We start from the raw sequence: 22,086 nt of genomic DNA on the forward strand, positions 1-22,086 counted from the left end.
TGAAAGTAGTGTACACATAAATAGCAGCATTTTGTTTTATTTCACCAATAACTTAAAATTGGTTGACTACATGCATTATACAAAATTTCGAATTACGGGAAGATATCTGGCGGTGATCACTGCTGCGGCAATGGGATCAACTGCTCCGTGTGGAATGAGTCCGTGGACTGAGCTGTGGGCAACGGCTGCTCCTCGGAAGTCGTCGGAGTCGGCAGTCTGGCGGATGGGGCGCCACTGGAGGACGAAGACGGGGAAGGGGCGGCTGTGGGCGGCGGCGCCTCCCTGAAGAAGCGGCCCACGAGCGGCGCCCGCGACAGCAGCCAGAGGGCTGCCCCCACCTGGAAGGCGGCCAGCGCCGTGGTGGCGCCAACTCCCAGCCGCAGCGCCTGCCGAACGTGGCCCGCTGGGGGCGCAGGTGTCGGGCTGGCGGTGGTTGTTGTCTGGGTCCGTGCCGCAGAAGATGTCGCCTCTGCCGCAGCTGTCTCTGAATCTGAACAAGGAGACACACCGAGTCACGCCAAGGCCGGCAAGCAGCGTTCTCGCAGTGTGAACAACTTCGGAAGTAAACACTGTTTTGGACGTGTTACCTCCTTTTGTTTTGTGTACTGGGGGACATGGTCCTGAAAGGAGGATATAAGATGATGAACAAAAGCAAAACGAGGATAATGGAATGTAGTCCAATTAAGTCGGGTGATGCCGAGGGAATTAGATCAGGAAACGAGACACCTAAAGTAGTAAAGGAGTTTTGCTATTTGGGGAGCAAAATAACTGATGATGGTCAAAGTAGAGAGGATAGAAAATGCAGACTGGAAATGGCAAATAAAGCGTCTATGAAGAAGAGAAATTTGTTAACATCGAGTACAGATTTGAGTGTGAGGAAGTAGTTTCTCAAAGTATCTTTATGGCGTGTAGCCATGTATGGAAGTGAAACATGGACGATAAATAGCACAGAAGAAAAGAAGCTTTCGAAATGTCGTGCTGCAGATGATTAGATGGGCAGATCATGTAACTAATGAGGAGGTATTGAATAGGATTTCGGTGAAGAGAAATCTGTGGCACAACTTGACAAGAAGAGATCGCTTGGTAGGGCACATTCTGAGGCATCTAGGGATCTCCAATTCAGTAATGGAGGGCAGCGTGGATGGTAAAAAATCGAAAAGGGAGACCAAGAGATGAATACACTAAGCAGATTCCGAAGGATGTGGGTTGCAGTAGGTACCGGGAGATGAATAGCCTTGTACAGGCCAGAGTAGCATGTAAAACTGTATCGAATCACTCTCTGGAGTGATGGCAACAACACTGGGGGAGTGCTTAACAGAAAACTAAAGTGGCAAAGGTATTGTGCATGAAGCAACGAGTATATAGAACTACGATTAATTATTTAATACGACTCATCAATTCGAAGGTGAACACAGACACAGACACATCGCCAAGTCCTTGCAAATCAGCAACATTGACTGGATATGCCAGCTGCTATTAAATCCGACCAGCTCGCATACTAACGCACAAACCGCTAACACTACCCGTCGATGTTAATGCGATATATTACCTGACACTGAACGATGAACCAAACCACTATAGGAATGATGATGCTGACCGAGAACCAGGACTGGACCTAGCTGCAGCCGCCGACTAACACCACCCCACACCAAAGGAGTCGGCCTGCATAGTACCTAGTGAGGCGCTTCAGTCTGGAACCGCGCGCCCGCTACGGTCGTAGGTTCGAATTTTGCCTCGGGCACGGATGTGTGTGCTGTCCTTAAGTTAGGTTGAAGTAGTTCCAAGTTCTAGGGGGACTGATGAACTCAGTCCCCTAGTGCTCAGAGCCATTTGAACCCACCAGTATTAAAGATTATCTTTCCGTGACTCGCAGGCGGCAAGAAACCCGAACTTTCAACTGTCTGAGGTTTTCCGTCCGTTCTCCCTCTCCTTCCTTGGCTCTTGCCTTACCACTTTTGTCTGTTCTTTAAACCGTTACCCGTCGTTCAACTTTCGACCCAATTTATCCCCAGATAAGAACGTGTTAGTCGTCAACTTAACAGTACTCACATCTTGCGATACGTTACCTAGTGAAAACCATTATGGAAGACATGGTATTAGATCTTTGGCGTTGACCATCATGCCGGTATGGGCCTTGAGTGGCTTTAAGTTATAAATTAAAATATTTTTTCATGTCTGAATTGCATGCTAGGTGCAATAGAGATATTAAATTGATGATCCTTTTGAGATAAGGAAACGCAACAGGAAATTCAAGCTTCTGCAGTATCATTCCATGTAATGCACAAAATGTTGTATGCAACCTTTTCCAGGATAAGTACATATTCCACGCATTTGTGAAAAATGAGTAGATAAGTAGGAAGTCTTGCGTCACTCTTGTTTCATTGAATACTAACTGTTACTGCTAAAAACTCGGCACGTTACTCACCAGAAGCTGTTTCAGCTTCTAAGCCGTTCAGTTGGTTCTCCAGCTTGTCCATCCAGCTGTCCACTATCTTGATCATACTATTGTATTTGTTTATTATCGTTTTAGCAACCCTGTCAAGTCTCTTCCTGCCGATTTCGCTTAACGCTTCGGTTTTATCTAGTGCGGGGCGCACGATCTTCGTTATGTGTTGTGTGATAGCATCGTAAAGCTGAAAAGGAAAAAGATTTGTTATGCTGTTTTCACGTAACCATTTCGGAGTTCACATTTATTAACAGTTACCTTTTCCGGCGACTCCCTCACTGCGGGAAATTTCTTCTCTATTACTACCACGCCTTCGCTAACTGCTTTGTCTGCGTACTGAATAATTGGCCGCAAGCTGCTCAGTTTGCGTTCTGCAAATTCGAGAACCGAAGCAACAACTTTCTCGGACAAGTTAAGTGACCAGGTGATAATGCTGGCCTTTTGCTTTACAGAGCAATACGCATCTCTGCTCTTCTGGATAGCGATTACCACCGTAGGCCAGTGTTTCAGCAGCTCAGCCATCTTGTATGTCTGCTCTGGCGCCTCCCCAACTGCAGAAAGTTTGGCCGGTGCAGTAGTAGGTGCTGCTGGAACAGAGCCCTCAGACTGGACTGGCTTGCCATCTTCAGACTTCATAACGGTTGATTCACACATGTCGGGTTGCTAAAACTAATTTAAACATACAATTACCACTCATACATTATAAAATTCAGTTACTTATAACCACCACTATTAAACTGTGCAATGAGATCGGAGAACGTCCCCATACCAGGCTGTTAAGAAACCGGTGATCACCACAAGACTACGTTCAGATTGGGCTCAGGCGGGAATTTATAGCACTGAGGCGCTCGTCATTGTGCGTTCCACGGTAGAGGGCGTGACTGTCTGACGTGTCTCACTGTTACTAACATTACCGTTAGCTCTTTCATGCACACATTTATTTTCAAAACAAGTAGCAATATTTATTCAGTATCTAGATGCTTTTATGTTGATTCATCTAAATACAATACTTCAGTAGTATAATCCGCCCAACAAATTGTGTGCTGTGTGTAGCGATGTAGTGCCAATCGCCCAACAAAAATATGTCTTTCGCCACTGCGCACGGGTCTAAATGCTGTTCTAATACACACGACATGGTGCAAGACGGATAAAATTTTAAAGACTGCAGATGTCTGTGGAACACTTCATGCGAGAAGTATAGCAGTATATATGAAACAAATGAGAAGCACTTTTTTTTTTTCATGTTGAGTACGTAACGGTTTCGTGTGGCACATAGAGGGGACAAAAGTCCTCAGCCGTGTGTATTTAAGTTTATAGGTTTTGTTTCCGATATTTAACGGAATATTTAACGGGAATGACATCTAAAAACCGAATCACCGATAGATTAGATATTAGATTTCACTTCCGATACACATCGGAAAAACGCTGAAAAACAGACAGTTGATGGACTCGTATTCATGAAGCATACTACCTTCACTGTTAGAAATGTGACAAAAGTCCAGGCTACGTCCACACCTTCTATTACGAAGAGGAAAGTGTAGGACCATTTTTACAGTTCTAACAGCTGGTAAATGCTTCATTTCTTATATGTCTGTTCCTGTATTTATTAGACGATGTGCGCTGATACTGCTGTTGCCTTTCTTCTTCTAGTTCGAAATTTATTTGTTAAACTTACAAATGACTCAAATGGCTCTGAGTACTATGGGACTTCTGAGGTCATCAGCCCCCCAGATCTTTGAACTACTTATACCTAAGTAACCTATGGACATCACACACATCCACCCCCGAGGCAGGATTCGAACCTGCGACCGTAGCAGTAGCGCGGTTCCAGACTGAACCGCCTAGAACAGCTCGGCCACTAGGGCCGGCTGTTAAACTTACAGGGGACGCCGTTTCTTCTACATACTTAATTTGAGGTTCTCGTAGCTTTCGCCAATGGCTAGAACTGACATCATCTCCTTGCAAGCTTGCAGCCTCTTTCACGTATGCACCGTATTCTTTTTCGTTAAGAATGGTTTGGTGATTTTCCAACAGTTCCGGGAAGCACTTTTCATCATTACTTAGACGATAACGAAAATAATTAACTGCCAGCTGATTAAGTAACAGAATGGGGGTGAATTGCTTTCCTTGTATTAGCCACTTTGCGCACAGCTTCTCCCGACTTTCTTTTCGTCTTTTTTTTTTTAATTTGGGTCTTGTTGCACCTATAACAGCCAAGGTAAACTCCCGTTTCTGTTTCTGTGTAAAACCAAGCGGGATCTCAATGAATTTAAGCAAACATATCACAACAACAGCACGGTGCTGTAATCACCGAGTTCAGTCGGTTGGAATGTGTGTAGGCTGGGACGAAAGTGGGCGGTCGGTCGGCCGATAAATTGGTGCGCGTGTAGACGACCGAAACCGTGACGCCATGGCAAAATTGCTTGCTACACCAGCGCCACATTCGTGGGGTTTCTACCGGGAAACATTTACACTAATCAGTCAGACGCAAAGTTTTAACTCCTATGCATGTACTTTATTCCGGTAGTACTGTTGAATAGTGCATGTTTGTTTTCGTTTTACTGGAGATACGTTGTTTTTGAAAAACTGAAAGAATTCCGAAATAAATGTGTCATTAAGCTTTCGGTATACAGGTGTTGCATTCCTGTTTTTATTCACTCTGCTACGATTCTTCTGAAATAATGTAGCATTTCTAATGTAGGTAGTTCGTTAATTATTTTTTAATGTTGCTGGAGCTCTATTTGATACGCGAAGATGTCATACATAGCTAAATGCTGAAGATTGTCACGTAAATTACGCTGCCTTATGAAATAGCGTAACGCCATCAAAAAATCCAAGTCCTTTCACTTTCCGTAACAGACCAGCGTAGTCCACATAGCCGCGTGTAGGACACTTTACATTTCTCCCGAACAATAAATGTTTTATTTAATATTTGGCATAAAATTTTCTGCATAGAATATTAGCAAGTTTAGCGAAAATGTTTTAACCAATGTGATAATTTTTTTTTGTTATGTTGAAAGCTGACATTTAGTGGTTGACTTGTAATTAAAATTCAATTAGTAAAATGCACTCAGGGCCTCCGTAAGGAATTTTTGTAGTTTCACACCAAATTTAGAGGTGTCCACACTGACTTGCTTCCGTCCCTATGACGGTGAGATGGTACGTTCTTATTTTTCTAACTGCTTTTTCTAGTATTACTAACAACCCCCAGACACTGCTAAGCAGGTGCCATATGCGTATGGCTGTTTAATGGGCGGTGCTTATCTTATGTACATAGTTGTTGGACCTCTCTCGTAATGTAGAATAAGTGAGATATTTTGGAGACTTTGGTGGTCTTTTCTGCGAGACGTTGTTGCATGGTTCTAGTGCATGATACTGAATACATAACATGTGGGCAGTGCAATGCAAATTTTGCTTACCCTGATACAGCGGGTAAGACTCTACAAATTTCTATTACGCATTAATGGAACCTCGTTTAATGGAGTCTGCTGTCTGGAACGAGAGGGGACATCGATTAACTTTAAGGAAAATTTAAACCCGTCGGTAGGTGGTGATTTGGGCTGGAATTTACAAAAATTTGAGTCAAGCTTTTACGTAAAGTTGTTTTCTTTCCAGACAAGATAGAAAATTTAGAGTAATTCATACAGCCGTAGTGAATTATTTACTGCTACTGTGCCTCGTGTAGCTTTAGTTACTCACCATTCTAGAACAATAGTTTTCCAAAGGCACTAAGCTGTTGATGATCCTTAAGGAAGCAATCGTATATCAGGACACCGAATGTTTAAATAAGTAGCAGAAAGTAATTGAACCTAGTTTTGTACTTCGTACAACAATTTAATATACGTTGGATGGACATTTGTGTACTTACGTATTTAAGGTCGAAACCGAATAACTATTCGAACAGATATGGCAAATCGAATATTACAGTAAAAGCAGATTCTCTCATTGAGCACAAAAATTCACCAGAGAAATAAATTTTAGGACTAGAAACGATATATAATCAAATCGCATTATTTTGTCTCTCGCTGGGTTGCTTTTAACATCGTGAAATATGCAAAGAAAGATAAGGTTCTAAATGAACTATCAAAATGTCTGTAGACTATCAACTAAATTTCCGGTGTTTAAAGAGAAAAATAGATTTGTCCATGTTATATCCATTTGAGTTACTTAGTCACATACATATATCAAATTTTGTGCCATTACATAGTTGTCCACCTAAATTACGTTTAAGAATAGCAGGACGCATTTCATTGCCTGTATGACGTGGTAGTTCGATTTTGAAATTTTCTTGTAATTTGATGATTTGCGCAAATCAAAGTTCCTCTGGAATAATCAGCGACTGACCATGCAGCTACAATAATTGCTTTTGATGCCATCTGAAAATCATTTATATTATAGTTATACGTTGACAACGAGACAGACTGCAAATTAGTGATGTCAACTTTTCAGCAATTTTAACATGAGTATGTAAAAAAAAACAGGCTGACCCAGGAGGAATGTACATTATACAGGTATATGGCAGGAAACATAAGAGCCAAAAAATACAGTAAACATGACCTCTAAAGTGCATACCTTAAGAGCAATGAACACTTGTTCATCTTCACGACTGTAAAACACATTTCTACTGAACACTTACGGTATGCATATTAGAGGCAATATTTACCAGACGTTTATGGTTCGAATGATAGGAACTATCGTAGGAACTGAAATTTGACCATTCCTTTGATTTGCAGCCACATATATACTGAAAAAATTAAGTGCATAGTAGAGAGTACTTCGGACTGTACCAGTTATTAGTGTTTTCTTCTTGTTCCATCCAAGTATGAAGCGCGGAAAGAATGACTTAAAATGACTGTGCGCGCCATAAGTAAACTTTGTCCTCATGATCACTATGGGAGCGATGTGTAAAGAGTTGTAGTATATCCTAACAATAGTATTCAACACTGTACGTTTAAATTCAGAACGAACGGTTGTGAAGCTCTTGTACCTTCACAAAATGTGTACAGTGCTTTCGTAACTGTAGCAGGTAGCTGCTGATCAAGAATTCTTCCCCAATGTCTCACGTAATACCCATCCTTTCTGTATTTTTAAAGTTTTAGGGTGCTGGTAACTTTGCATAATTTTGTATTCCTTGGCGCTCTTCCAGTCGGCAGGCTATTTTTAAATGTCGATTCAAAATTTACAAATTTGTTTCACTTATTTTGGTGTATCCGAGTTAATTCCCGTTCTTGGCAGTTCGCGTGTAGTCTCCTCTCGTATGGCCCATGGTAACGATAATCCGTAAAAAGTAGAGCTCTTAGGCTAGAACACAATACAGGGATCTTGTTAGATTCGTAGTTAATCGGAGATAGTAGGGCAAACGTAATTTTGGTAACAAATGGAAGCCTTACAGTGAAAAGCAGCTACATCAAAAAACACACAAGTTATAGCTTTCCTAAAGCTTGGAGAACTAGAAGCCTCATTCCATCTCCCAGAGAATTAAGACAAAAACCACGAGGTACATTCTAGAATATGACAGTGACACATTCACCCCGTTGACATGAGGCTGCCAAAACCGGATTTCGTAAATAGATTTCCCAACACTGCACCTGGAATTGATTTTGGAAATCCGCTTCTTCTTGCCGGATTTCAAATTCCGCAATCGATTTTATCTCCCATGTGAACGCAACCGCTTTCAAACGTGTTTCTGTTGCCAGGTTACATCTTGTTTTTAAAAATTTTCGGCTAGTGTAGACAGGATTTTTGTACAATGAAGGATAAGTAGAAATATTAGACTAAAGCTGTTTATACCTCATCTAACTGATGAGAAATAGCGATTGTGCTGACTAAATCAGAAACTCTGACATCGGTTTTCCAGGCACCGTATTTACTGGCCTCGCAAATGGGCTTCCTACCTTAACATGTAAACACGACAGCGAAAAACGGTTTCCGAAATTAGGTTTTTGTCTTTCGGAAGGTGTCGTCTGAAAACGTAGGGAATGTACCAACTAAAAAAACAGTTGGTATCTGATTTTGCTTTTTAAGAGTATGTCAGCCTTACATTTTGGACGTTGTAACCTTGATATTTGACACCGCGTGACTTCGTTGAGAAAACAATGAATGTGGGCAGTAAACAATGCTTCATGAAGAGTATAACTTAGAAATGGGAGTATGGCGAGGATTCAAATGAACTTCGAAGAGATGAATGATAAATTTCGCATTAATTTCCTAGTGCCGTGCTGAATGAAATGTTTTCAAAATGCTCGACAAAAAAATTACAGAAATGTGTATAGAACAGCCATACCTGAATGCATCTAAAGATTATACATAAGTGACGACCATTTTTTAGAAATAAAATTAACAATTTTTAGAAGGGGTTGTTTTGCATTTGCAGTTTGCTTTTAAAGTTTCGTTGACAATGTAATCATTACATACGGAGCACAAGCTTGATCGGAAAACATGGTAAAGGAAATCAGCCATGTCTTTTTCGAAGGCACCATTCTAAGCCTCTGAAGGGCCCTGTGGAAAATTGAAATCTGTGACTGGATGAGGTTATAACTGCTGTCCTCCCAAACACGTGTCTAGTGTTTTTACCACTGCAGCACCTCACTTGGTTAGTGGTGCTGATCTACTTTTTGTCCAAATTGTTGTTGAAATACTGAGCTCTGTTCCTAACATTTTCGTATGCTGTAGTTTAAATTTCTATATTTTTTTTCGTGTAGAATCTCTCCTCCCTGTCACATCCCTCTCCCTCCCCCCTCTTCCTCTCGCCCTCTCTCCCTTTCTCCCTCCCCCTCTTCCTCATGCCACCTCTAAGTCTCTCGCCCCCCCTCTTCCTCTCTCGCCCCCCCCGTCTTCCTCTCTCGCCCCCCCCTCTTCCTCTCTCGCCCCCCCTCTTCCTCTCTCGCCCCCCCCTCTTCCTCTCTCGCCCCCCCCTCTTCCTCTCTCGCCCCCCCCTCTTCCTCTCTCGACCCCCCTCTTCCTCTCTCGGCCCCCCTCTTCATCTCTCGGCCCCCCCCTCTTCATCTCTCGCCCCCCCCTCTTCCTCTCTCGCCCCCCCTCTTCCTCTCTCGCCCCCCTCTTCCTCTCTCGCCCCCCTCTTCCTCTCTCGCCCCCCCTCTTCCTCTCTCGCCCCCCCTCTTCCTCTCTCGCCCCCCCTCTTCCTCTCTCGCCCCCCCTCTTCCTCTCTCGCCCCCCCCTCTTCCTCTCTCGCCCCCCCTCTTCCTCTCTCGCCCCCCCTCTTCCTCTCTCGCCCCCCCCCTCTTCCTCTCTCGCCCCCCCTCTTCCTCTCTCGCCCCCCCTCTTCCTCTCTCGCCCCCCCCTCTTACTCTCTCGCCCCCTCTCTCTTGCCCCTTTCTCTCTCTCTGCCCCTCTCTCTCCCTCTCCTCCCTGCACCCTAACATCCTCCCCTCTCTACCCTTCCCCTCCCCTATCCCCCCTCCCTCCCCTATCACCCCTCCCACCAGCTCTCCCTTTTCTCCCCTTCCCTCCCTCTCTCGGCTACTTCTATAGAGAGAATCACAAAGTGCTTAAAACATACTAATACGTACAACACAGTGTTGACCTCTGTATGAATTGTATGTTATTTTCAATTTCGTGTAGCACAGGAAATAATTAAGATGACTTATTCTTAATATCAATGGTAAATACAGTTGTAATTGCAGAATACTCAATTCTACTAATGTGTAATGATGTTCTCTGATATGAAAGGTTGCAAATTAGAAAGTGCAACACCATTAAAGCCAACTTAATTGAGTTCTGCTATTTTCAATAAAAAGTAATGTACATTCATTGGGCGCCTTAGCCCCACACACTTTAGTTTTCTGAGGGCCTCTCGTTATTAGACTATTATGTTTCACATACCTTTCGTCGTTTGCAGACGCACAGTATCACTCTGTAACACGAAGCTGAAATGCTGTTTTAAAAGTGCACCAAAATCTTGTCGGTTACGTGAAAGGATTTAGTTGTTGTGCGAGTAATGTTAATTTGTTTTCAACTGCGAGTTTAAGCAGTCTAGTATGTTTGTGTTTAACGTATTAGACATGAAATGTAGCAAAGCTAAATGTCGCACACATTAAAATCCGACAGGCTTCGTTGTTGTGTTAAAGAAATGAGACTGTGGGTTTTTTATGAGGTTCGCATTGAAACCTTGTTATAGCACCGATTACAAATCTCCGAAAGCTATTTTCTATTTACATCTGAATTACAATTATTTTTTATGTATGAATCGTGAGACCTGATCCGTGCTGACTGGTCCAGGTTAACACAAAAATCTCTTTCTGCAATGAAATATTAAGTCACTTTCAGGTGAAACACTTAAGCAGATAATTATCAGCGAGTGAGTTCCTATTTTCAGGCCGTGTGGCGTAATACAAAACTTGAGATTATGTTATCGCCCGTAAAGGAGTCTTTGAAACAAAATCTGCTTTTTATATGAAAGCTTCAAATTATTCAGTGATAATTATGGGATGCCATTCCCTACACTATTGAAAGGAAAACACAAGTTCACACATTTATATGATTAATAATTTTCATAAGAATGCTTTTTCTTACAGTATTAGTAACAAACACATACCATTCTCATCACGAATCGTCAATGGCGTCGTTCTACAATCAAGAACAAAACGAAGAGTAGTTGGGTTTTTCTCTTTCATCCTCGTTAGAGGATTGTCTATTCATTTTTGTCTTTGTTCACATATTATCCTTGAAATACATAGTTTTTGTATAATACTAATTTTCATTGTTATTTTCTGTATTTTACAATATTCACTGCAATAATCACTATACATCGTCTTTATGGCTTTTATCAATATTTTCGTTACTACGATTGTCTTTATATCGTCGCACTAGTTTCGCAAATTTTCACAATGTCATTGGTATGGCACATGGCCCCCAAAAATGTTGTAGTTATTTGTCCCTTAGCAAGCTACGAACAGTACCCACATTTTTAGATCTTGAGTCCATTTAAAATTTGTATTATTGCATTTCTCTCTTAATTAGGCATTACTATTTTACTGGGATAAGTTGTACTAAGTAACAAGTATTATCCCTGTAGTTACTTCAGTGATCTTTCCTACTCCCCTATATGACTTGCGTGTTGTGTGTTACGAAGCTAACAAAGTCAACGGGTTAAAAAAAAGAAAAAACCGCCTATTCAGGTTTAGACAGGAGTGGAAAAACCCAGGAAAGAACCACCCCAGGGCCTCATACTACGCACAAAACAAGTGTCTAATTTGCTTCAATACAAAGACGAATATTGTAATTTCCCATGAATTTGTTATGACAAGTAACATATTATATGAGAAAATCGTATTATAGAAACGTTTCAAATTTACAATATAGGTAGATAATTGTAAGGCTGCCATCCCAGAAATGGAAATTGAAGAAACAAGAGTCATTTGCTTCTTATAACGAAAAGTTTCTCTCTTTCGTTGGTGGTGATTTGTTGCGTCGCTCTTCGGTAAGATGAAGACGGCATGCTGCTGCGGCGTTGAGACTGCAGTCGTCCACCCGCTCTGCAGTATTGTCCATCCACTAGCCCGCTCGCGTGTCTTGTCCACAGCAGTACCGTCGTGTAGATGAAATAAGTCACATACGCATTAGAATACACAATTAGACATCTTACATCTGGAAGGATGTTTTATTAACACAGTTCACTTTGTGTCCCCTTCTGTATAGTTACTGTTCGAGTATGTTTGTGAACTTATTTAGTTCGTCCAGTTCTTTTCGTCTACACGTAACTTGATTATTTAAAAGTGTAGCAATCTTTCTCCATATTGCACACAGCACAGTTTAAGAAAGTGGCTACTTTCTGCACATATGCACTATGGTGGATGTCCATGTATATACCGTATATCGAAAAGATGATCTGACGGGGGAAAGGGCAAAGGGTGGTGTGGCGGTTTTTGTCAGTGACATGCACCCCTCATCTGAGCTCCCTCTCATCACCGACTTGCAAGCAGTCAGTTGACATTCTTGTGGGTCGGAGGCTCACAGTTTGTTCAGTTTATTTCCCTCCTCAGGATGCAATAGACTCTGAGGCTCTCACAGACCTTATTAGCCAACTCCCCCACCCATTTCTTCTTCTGGGGGACTTCAACGCTCATAATGTCTTATGGGGCTCTCCGACTACTTGCCCCAGGGGTCTCATTCTGGAAAGCCTCATGATGTCTGAAGAACTGTGCATCTTCAATTCTGGTGCTCCCACTCATTTCTGTACTGCTTCCGGGTCGTCATCGGCTATTGACGTTTCCTTTTGCTCTCCAGCACTCGCGGATTCTGCTCTGTGGGAGGCTGCAGCTGACCTCCATTCTAGTGACCACTTCCCCCTTTGGATTCGCCTCCTGGATGAGGCTGTGGCATTACCAGTGCCACCCCGGTGGCACCTCTGCAGAGCTGACTGGACACTTTTCAGCCAACTGGCTGTTTTGGAACACCGTACCAGCATCCACGAATGGGTAGACCATGTTTCAGCCGTGATCTCCCATGCTGCTGAATTGTCAATCCCACGGTCATCCGGTCATCCCAAGACGCGTCCTGTTCCTTGGAGGACCACTGAGTGCCGCTCAGCCATCCGAGCCCGCCGTGCAGCACTGCGCCGCTTCAAGTGCCGTCCCTCAGCTGACAATCTTGCGGCCTTTCGGGTGACAAGCGCCAGAGCGCGGCGAGTGATTAAAGAGAGCAAACGACGGTCATGGCAATCGTTCTTGAACTCCATCTCTCGCTCCACTACTTCTATGAAAGTATGGGAAGCCATCAGGAGGATTTCCGGGAAACTCAGCCATCTCCCTGTCACGGCATTGCTGCATCAGGGATGTCTCCTCACGGCGCCGAGAGACATTGCCCAGACACTGGCCATGCATTTTGCGGACTCTACTGCCACTATTAACTGTGATCCAGATTTCTGCCGCTACCGCACTGCCATCGAGAGGGGTCACTTGGACTTCCGGTCTCTAAATTCTGAACCCTATAACTGCCCGTTCACAATGTGGGAACTGGATTCTGCGCTGTCTGTGGCTCATGAAACTGCGCCTGGTCATGATCAAATCCGGTACAGCATGCTGCGGCACCTGTTGCTGCCATCCAAGGACGTTCTCCTGAACTGTTTCAATATGATATGGTTATCTGGCACGTACCCTGACTCGTGGAGGGAGGCGATTTTGATTCCCCTCCTCAAACCAGGGAAGGACCGAACGCATCCCAGTAGTTATCGGAGTATTGCTTTGACGAGCTGTGTTGGGAAGACGTTGGAACGCATGGTCAACCGCCGCCTGGTTTGGCTGCTCGAGACCAGGCAGCTCCTTAGCCCCTCTCAGTGTGGCTTTCGGAGATGTCGTTCCACTATAGACAACTTGACCCTGCTTGAGGCCGCCATCCAGCAGGCCTTTCTACGTAACCAGCATTGTCTAGGGGTCTTCTTTGACATTAATAAGGCGTATGACACTACTTGGCGCCGCCTTATCCTCAATCAACTCCATGAATGGGGCTTTCGTGGCCGTCTCCCCATCTTCATTCGGTCCTTTCTTTCTCACCGCCTCTTTCGGTATCTGGTTGGTAATGTGCTATCGGATTTGTACGTGCAGGACAATGGTGTTCCTCAGGGCAGCGTTTTAAGTGTCACCCTCTTTGTCGTCGCTATTAACAGTATCACGTCCACTATCCGGAGTCCTGCCCAATGCTCCTTGTTTGTGGACGATTTTGCTGTTTTCTGTTCTTCCTCCAGTCTTGTCACTGCTAGTCGGCAGTTGCAGCTTACAATAAAGCGCTTAGAGGCATGGACTCCAAAGACGGGTTTTACCTTTTCTACAGACAAATCTGTGTGTGTTCATTTTAATCGTTCTCGGCGTCTTTTTACCTCCCCTGAATTGCGTCTGAGGGACACCGTTCTTCCTTTTAGAGACACTGTGAGGTTCCTGGGCCTCACTTTTGATTCAAAGTTGTCGTGGTTGCCTCACCTTGAAGACCTCAAGGTGCGGGCCCTGAAGGCACTGAATATTTTGAAGTGTCTGAGCCATCTGTCCTGGGGAGCAGATTGGGCGCGTCTGCTGCAGTTTTATAGGGCTTTCGTCCGATCGCGTCTTGACTATGCTTGCACCGTGTATGGGTCAGCAAGGCCTTCGTATCTGAAGATCCTTGACGCAGTACACTATGAGGGTATCAGGCTGGCCACTGGTGCCTTCCGTACCAGTCCCATCCCCAGCCTGTGTGCTGAGGCAGGGGAACCGCCGCTCGCCATCCGGCGGAAACTCCTCATGGTGCGACGGGTGTGTCATTTCCTTGCCTGTCCCACCTCCCCTGCGTACCCTACCGTTGCCCGACCGCCTATGGAACGTCTCTTTTCCAGTCGTCCCAGGGCAACGAGACCATTTGGGATTCGTGCCAAGCATTTGCTTGAGTCCCTTGGTGTGGAGCGTGTGGCCCCCCAACGACAAGGTTTTACTCCCCTGCCTCCCTGGTTGCTCCAGAGGCCCAGCATCCTTCTAGACTTGTCGGAGAACCGGAGGAACTGCACTCCGGCGTTTGTTTTTACCTCCTTATTTTACGATATTTTAGACCAGCGTCCGGACCCTGTACCTGTATTCACAGATGGCTCTAAACCGGGGGACTCTGTTGGTTGTGCTGTTGTTTTCCCTGATCGAGTCGTCAAGTTACGGCTTCCTGCGGCGTTTACCATCCTCGATGCCGAATTGTTTGCAATCTTGCGGGCATTGGAGCAGATGAGATATGTTCCCAGTCTTAAGTTCCTCGTCTGTTCTGACTCCCTGAGTGCCCTTCAGACCATGCAACACCTGTACCCAGTGGATACGGTCGTCCAGAACATCCATGATGCCCTACTCCACCTGCAGCGGCAGGGGAAGGAGGTTTCTTTCTGCTGGGTGCCGGGGCACGTGGGTATTAGGGGAAACGAACTGGCGGATGTGGCTGCCAAAGATGCATGTTCCCTCCCTCACGTTGTTGAATGTGCCGTCCCACTCCATGCTGTAACCTCCCTTTTGCGTTTTCGTGTTTGCATCAATGGGAAGAGGAGTGGCTGGCAGTTTCTGACAATAAGCTGCGTCTGGTAAAGGCCACTACGCGACCATGGCGTACGTCCTACCAGTCATACAGGCGGGATGAGGTTCTCCTCACTCGCCTCCGCATCGGGCACAGTCCCTTAACGCATGGTTTTTTACTCCAGCGGGAGGACCCCCCAATCTGCAGTGCTTGTGGCGTCCAGATTACTGTCCGCCACATTTCACTTGACTGTGTTTTATTCTCTGACCAGAGGGCGGTGGTTTCTTTGCCACCGGATTTGCCCTCTATTTTGCAAGACGACGCAGCGACTGTGGTTAAGGTCTTACGGTTTTGTGTCCTGTCCAATCTGTTGCCTCGGATTTTAGGGATAGGGTTTTAATGTGCTGCTGGGTGACTGGCTCACCCAGGTTTTAGGTAAGAGGTCCGCCAGTTACGATTACCTCCTTGTTTCCCTTCGGTTTCTGTTCTCTTTTCCTTGTGTTTCCTTTCCTTTTTTAGTGTGTTTTTTCTCCTCTTGTTTTGCCTCTGTATGTGAGCATTTGGAACTACGTCAGGCCTGTGTCTTTTAGCCGTTCTCCTTGTTCGGTGTCCGTCTTCGTCCCTTCACCGCATGTGTTCCTGTTTCTATGCGTTCGGGCGCTGATGACCACGCTGTTTAGCGCCCGTAAACATCAAACACCCACACACTTAATTGTAAGTATAATGATAGAAGAAATATGTGAGACGTTTTCTAGAATGTGTTCGTCTATGCAAAGTCTGTGGTGGTATTGTCTCGCGTTCCCACGTTAATGGTAGCTGTCTTCCGAATGCAGAGGCCTCTAGGAGTGTAGGAATGTATGATAGTTAACTTTACCATGTTCTAGACGACCGAATAGTGAACTAAGTATGTCCTGGGCTGCTTTCGTGATCAAGTGTAACTTTAAGCAGATATAAATTATTCAGTCTACTGCTTCCACACATTTGATGCCTTTATTTAGTTGAGGTAATATGGACTGTCGTGTGTTGGACACACGTCTGCCTGTTCTCTAGACGTAGGAACGATGATAGTTGGTTTGTAGCTAATATTTATCATCTCGGATCGGTTAGATGAGCGACTTTGGTATTCGAGACTGCTAATATCAGTTATCTCTACTTGTTTCTAGTTAGTCAAGGGTTTACAGCACGCCGCACATCGCTAAAGTTTTGTGTGTGTGGAGAAATAATTTATAGTGTACATGTTGTGCATTATGCTACGTTAGCGATCGGGAGGCTAGTGGGCTGTTCTTGATATCGAGTACAGCGAAAATTGACGGTACTCGGTGATATATTCCCTGGTTGGAGATCGGTTAGACGGTCCAATATTCTTGCGAGTATGGTTTGTATTTGATGACCTGAACACAACTTCGTGATGTTTAGTTGTCTGTGAAAAATAATCAGTGTAAAATAGTTTATTACCATTGCGTGTAGCGTCTGTAGAAAGAAAGAACAGGTTGGCGGTGTATAGATTGAGGGCACTGTCCGTGCAAATTAGCAATCTTTGCAAAATAACGAGAGAGAGCGCCAGAAAGAAACGGTGGATGTTGCTTCGATAGCGACAGCGTTAGTAATTCGACTGTTAAATTGGATAAGACCTAATGAGAATGCTCAATTGATTGTGATGTGATGTAGGAGCGGTGAGAACATTTGCTTGTGTTGTGAGCAGGAAGGCTATCACGTAAATTCCGGAGGAAGACTGGATTCGGCGATATTTCGGTAAACAGGTTCTGTTATGGAAGGAATTTCCATGCGTACAAGCTAAGGCATGAAGAAAGCAAGCGTTAACTATTTCTAGGACACTATACAGTCCCCGAGAGGTCGACTTGGCCCTAATTTTGTGCAAAGAGATGTGACATAAGAATACTGTTGAGAACGGTTTAGATAGCGAGTCGTCACGCAGACGTTTCGCGGCGAGGCGAGAGCCGTGCTGGGTAATTAAGTATGGTTGAACGCGTGTGTTTGTGTCAACACGCCTTGCATTCAACAGGAGGGACAAGCAGCACCTGGAGATGCCTCGAATATGAGACTTGTGTGAGCGCTGCTTGGAATGCATCTTTCACCGGTGTTCGGTGTTGGCCGCTGGCGAGTGCGAGCTGTGGCTGCCTCAGTTCGCGGAGGTTGTGGCGCGAGCCGTGAAGTGTCAGTCAGTCTTCACTTATGGTCCGTTAGAATCGCAAAGGGGGGAAAGCAGTTTCTGATATTGTGGAATGGAATGCTGAACTCTCTTCGCCGGACCGCAGTTAGAGTGTGAAGGCTGAACGCGTGCGGCTGTGCCTGGAGTGCGCGTTGTGTGTAAATAAACGGCCGCTCATCAACGGCGCCTGCATACAGCTTTGGCCTGCGTTCGGCTGCAGCTCGCGGTTGCGCTTCCCCTCGATCACATCAGCACGTGTGTGTAGGTGAACACGTATTTGGATAGGAATTTCATGGACGTCAAGTATGAGTGTGGCTGTCGCCATCTCATGTTTGCAGACGCCGAGCAGGGACCTATGCATTGTTTGACAGCTGACGTACATGTGACTTCGCTTGGGGGGGGGGGGGGGGGGGGAGGTTTGGTAGAGAGTGCTTGCGTGCGTCTGTTGTGTCATTTTGAGAGCGGCCCTGTAGTCTGTTATATGCTTTATTTGGGCAGTTTACGTGTATTTGCGGATAGTATACTGCATTATTTGGGAGCAGTTTGCTATTGTGTACTGAAGTTTGGAGTTGTATGCGCGTCTGTGGGCTATGCAACATGGCCCCAGGCACATCTGGGTTGGTGTTTTGTGATAGTGTGATATGGATAATCCATGAAATAACAAAACGTTCTCGAAAATAGCGTGCAGTCATTCCTTGCTCCCCCCCCCCCCCCCCCCCCCCCCCCCCCGACCATCGTCAGCGGCCCAGAGCGGGCTGAGTCGTTTTCCCTTACCATCTTGATTTACATCAGGAACAGATGACAGCGTCCTCTGCTGATTGTATTATTTTGCGAGCAGCTCTGTAGGCTGTGATATTCACTCTTTGGACAGTTTACGAATCCGTAGCGTGTCTAGAAATCAATGTGCCGTATTATTTAGGAGCAGTTTACTATTGTGTGCTGAAATTACGAGTTGGTTGCGTGTGTGTGGGCCGTGCAACGTGGGCCCCGGCACATCTGGGAGGGTGTTTTGTGATTGTGTGATAAATATACTCTATCGTTAAATACGTTTCTTCAAAATAAATAGAGTGCTGTCAGTCTTTACTCTCCCCTGCAGCCCAGAGCAGGCGGAGTCGTTTCTCTCATCATCTTGGTTTACGTCACGAAAGAGGCGATATCGTCCTCTGCTGGTGGTACTGGGTACTAGACCTCTTAGAGAACACACGGTTTGCCACCATCATGGATAACCGTACTTGCGTCATCAGTTGGTCTAACTGTGGCGTCCTCTGGGCGCGACGAAATGTAGTAAGCCAGTTGGGATCTGGAGCTCTTGGTGAACCAACTACGTGGGGCCATCTTAGATTACGGTACTTGCGTCACTACAGCGTCCTCTAGTGGCATTAATATGAACTAAGTTGGGCTATCGAGTCAGTGGTGCATGGACTTGGTGGTGGTGCTGCCTCTAATTGTTTGAATAAAGGCTGGTGTATGGCTTTGGCAGTTGACGATTAGCAAGCAGAGTCTTTTTGATGGATTATTATTTTGACAATTTACGAGTTGTTTGGCTATCTGGATGTAAATGCTCTGCATTGTTTATGAGTGGTTCACATGTCTGTAGGTTGTGCAATGTGTTATTTTCGATGGTTTACATTTAGCAAGAGTATGTTTAGAGCTTTATACATGAGTTACATAGGTGTAGTTTGCCTGTCTGTATGCTGTGGGGCATGTCAGAGTGTGTGTTCTGTGATACATATACTCTATCCATAAATATATTGCCTCCCAAATAAATAAAGTACACTCTTTCCTCTCTCTGCATCAGCGTAGCACATGCTGACTCCTTTTACCATCCGCTCGCAGGAAGAGGTGGCGGTCTGGCGATTTAGGTTAGTGGTGGTGGTGGTGAGCTTCGTCTGCAGCAATTTTCTTACATTGGTACCGAAAACGCAAGTGAGCTTTGCTTACTGGCAGATTTCACACTTGACGCCAGTTTCTAGGAGGAAGTGGCGGTCGGGTGGCTGAGGTTAGTACAAGTGTCGTTTCTTTCGCACAATTTTCTTCGGTTAGTAGGGAAAGTGCAACTGACCATTCTTTACTGCCAGAATTCAAACTCGGCGCTGGTTCCTAGGAAGACGTAGCGGTCTGGACCATTGAAAAGTAGTTGAAATTAGATAGTTGAACACCTTTCAATACCTATATGAAATTGTAAATTGAATTATGTAATATAATTAAAATAAAATGCAATTAAGTACTTAGGTAATTGTTAGATTAATGCGCGATGTGGGTGTTAGCATATTTACAGAAGACTATGTCCGGCTCGTGTATGGAGGTGGCAGCCGAGGGTATGTGACGTAAGCGGTCAGACACTCGCAGATCAGTGGCGCGGCACGTGTCCGGTTATAATGCGCGTGCGAGAGAGAGAGAGAGAGAGAGAGAGAGAGAGAGAGAGAGAGAGAGAGAGAGAGAGAGAGAGAGCAGACGATCTTGTGTCATCAGGTGATGTCTCGGTAGTGTGCTCCGGCGGTCACGATATGAACTGAGCCACTTGAGCTCTGGAGCTCGTGGCTGATACATTGGGTGCAGTCATTTGGAATAACGGTACTTGCGTCATGATCTGATGTCAGGAGAGCGCCCTCTGGTGGCACTACTATGACCTGAGCCAGTTGCTGTCCAGCTGCAGCGGAGAACACACCTGCCTGAAATTCGTTATATAAGAAACACAAGTGTATTTTCCTAGGTGTGACGCATTATCATGTTGGAATTTGAATTTCCCGCCATTTCCTGGACGGAGGGGGGTTAGGTTAGTGGAGGTAGCCCAATGAACCTTCTTCCCGCTAAAATTCAAACTTTCCGCCAAAATCCGCCATCTTGGATGATGGTACTTCGGGTTCTCAATCTACCTCTATAGAGGGCAAAAACTTGCTCTCAACATCTCCGATTTACACGAAAACCCTGTTGGTGCTGGGGGTGGGGCTATGCCTCTATATATTCTGTTATACAGAAGTTTTTGCAACATCACTATTTGCTGCCCTGTCTTCTTGAGGTGCATGTAATATTATGTCGTTAAATGTTATTTAGATCCGTCTATCACAAATGAGTAAAACAAATTTTTCCTGCCATCTTCATTGACAAATTTCATAGATGTTATCTACATGTGTTGTTTTTCCTATTTCCCTATTTTCATCCATTTTGTAGTGCTGTCGAAACGAAATTTCCTATGGCGAAAAGCAGATGATGAACAGCTGTAAAACAGGACAAAGAAGGCAGGTAGAACAGAATACATATGAAATTTGACACTGAAGGTGCCATACAAATAATAAGGCGTCACATAAGTGATAAGAAAAATTTGTTTTATTTAGCTGTGATAGGTGGATATGAAGTAGTAATCATTACATAATCTTTACAGCATCTTGTAGCACTAGCTTAGTACCGCGATAGTCAGATAATTCGCTGCATCTTCTTTAGATTTTCCTTGCTGCATTACAGCAACAATTTTTGCAATTTTAAATTTCTGAGAGATTTTTCCGCTGTTCAGCATTTCACAGTAAAATTTTAGCAGCCATTGTCGTACTATCCATCCTAGTTGCTTAATGAACTCGGGAAATATGCGATACCGTCCGGTAACTTTCTTATTTTTCCAAGGATGTTGTTACTAAGTCAGGTTCTTCGTCAGCAAAGGGCAGAGAGATGATATTGTCTCATATCTTTTCTCTCTTGTCCCTCTCTTTTCCGATAACTTGTACGTTTCATGCCCGTTTTTTTGGTGTGTAGCGGTCTTTGGGAAGATGTCATATCAAATTCCTGATTCAGGATGACTGTTGCCCGCTGTTTTCCTACTTCTGTTAGTGAAATCTAGATTTTCGTTGTTTCCTGCGTCTTCCTTTGTGCGATTCGTTGAAAGACTGTAGGATCCTTTCTCCTAGGGCTGGACTGACACGTATTTGATATTCTCTACGTAGGTTTCCGCACCCTTGCTCCAAAAGAGGGCGTATTCTTTCCTGCAACGTCACGAAATATGAGTTTTGCTGTCATTCCAACGCACATATTCTGGATGGTTTCTCTAGGTGTTATCAAGTACGTGAATGAATCAATCACATTCCGGGCCAGCCAACAAAGCAGTCAAAGTGCTGCGCGACCTTGCTACTCCTGCTCCCACACCTCCTTTCCTCCTGCAGGCATCTAGCAAAAGGTCTACAGGTAGCACTAACTGTTGTTTCGGTTAAGTATTTTTAAATACAAGATGTCAACAAGGGCCGAGTAAAGGTTAGAGCAATATCAGCGAGGTGAAAACTACACTACTGGCCATTAAAATTGCTACACCACGAAGATGACGCGGTACAGACGCGGAATATAACAGACAGGAAGAAGATGCTGTGATATGCAAATGATTAGCTTTTCAGAGCATTCACACAAGGCTGGCGCCGGTGGCGACACCTACAACGTGCTGACATGAGGAAAGTTTCCAACCGATTTCTCATACACAAACAGCAGTTGACCGGTGTTGTCTGGTGAAACGTTGTGA

At 44.7% G+C, this 22,086-nt stretch overlaps 1 protein-coding gene across 1 annotated transcript in view; it reads right to left on the reverse strand.

Annotated features, from left to right (window-relative positions):
- Window positions 1-21: 21 nt before the first annotated feature.
- The window catches only part of LOC126272006 (uncharacterized), a 216,196-nt gene continuing 194,131 nt past the window's right edge, over window positions 22-22,086 (reverse strand). The window contains exons 2-4 of the mRNA XM_049974493.1: window positions 2,705-3,109; window positions 2,426-2,633; window positions 22-490 (exon numbers count right to left, since the gene is read on the reverse strand). Coding sequence (XP_049830450.1) covers window positions 117-490; window positions 2,426-2,633; window positions 2,705-3,100 — 978 coding nt within the window. The 5' untranslated portion in view covers window positions 3,101-3,109 and the 3' untranslated portion in view covers window positions 22-116. The remainder of the gene's footprint in view (window positions 491-2,425; window positions 2,634-2,704; window positions 3,110-22,086) is intronic.

The sequence above is a fragment of the Schistocerca gregaria genome, chromosome 5 (assembly GCF_023897955.1).
Source record: "Schistocerca gregaria isolate iqSchGreg1 chromosome 5, iqSchGreg1.2, whole genome shotgun sequence".
In the NCBI taxonomy this organism is placed as follows: Eukaryota; Metazoa; Arthropoda; class Insecta; order Orthoptera; family Acrididae; genus Schistocerca; species Schistocerca gregaria.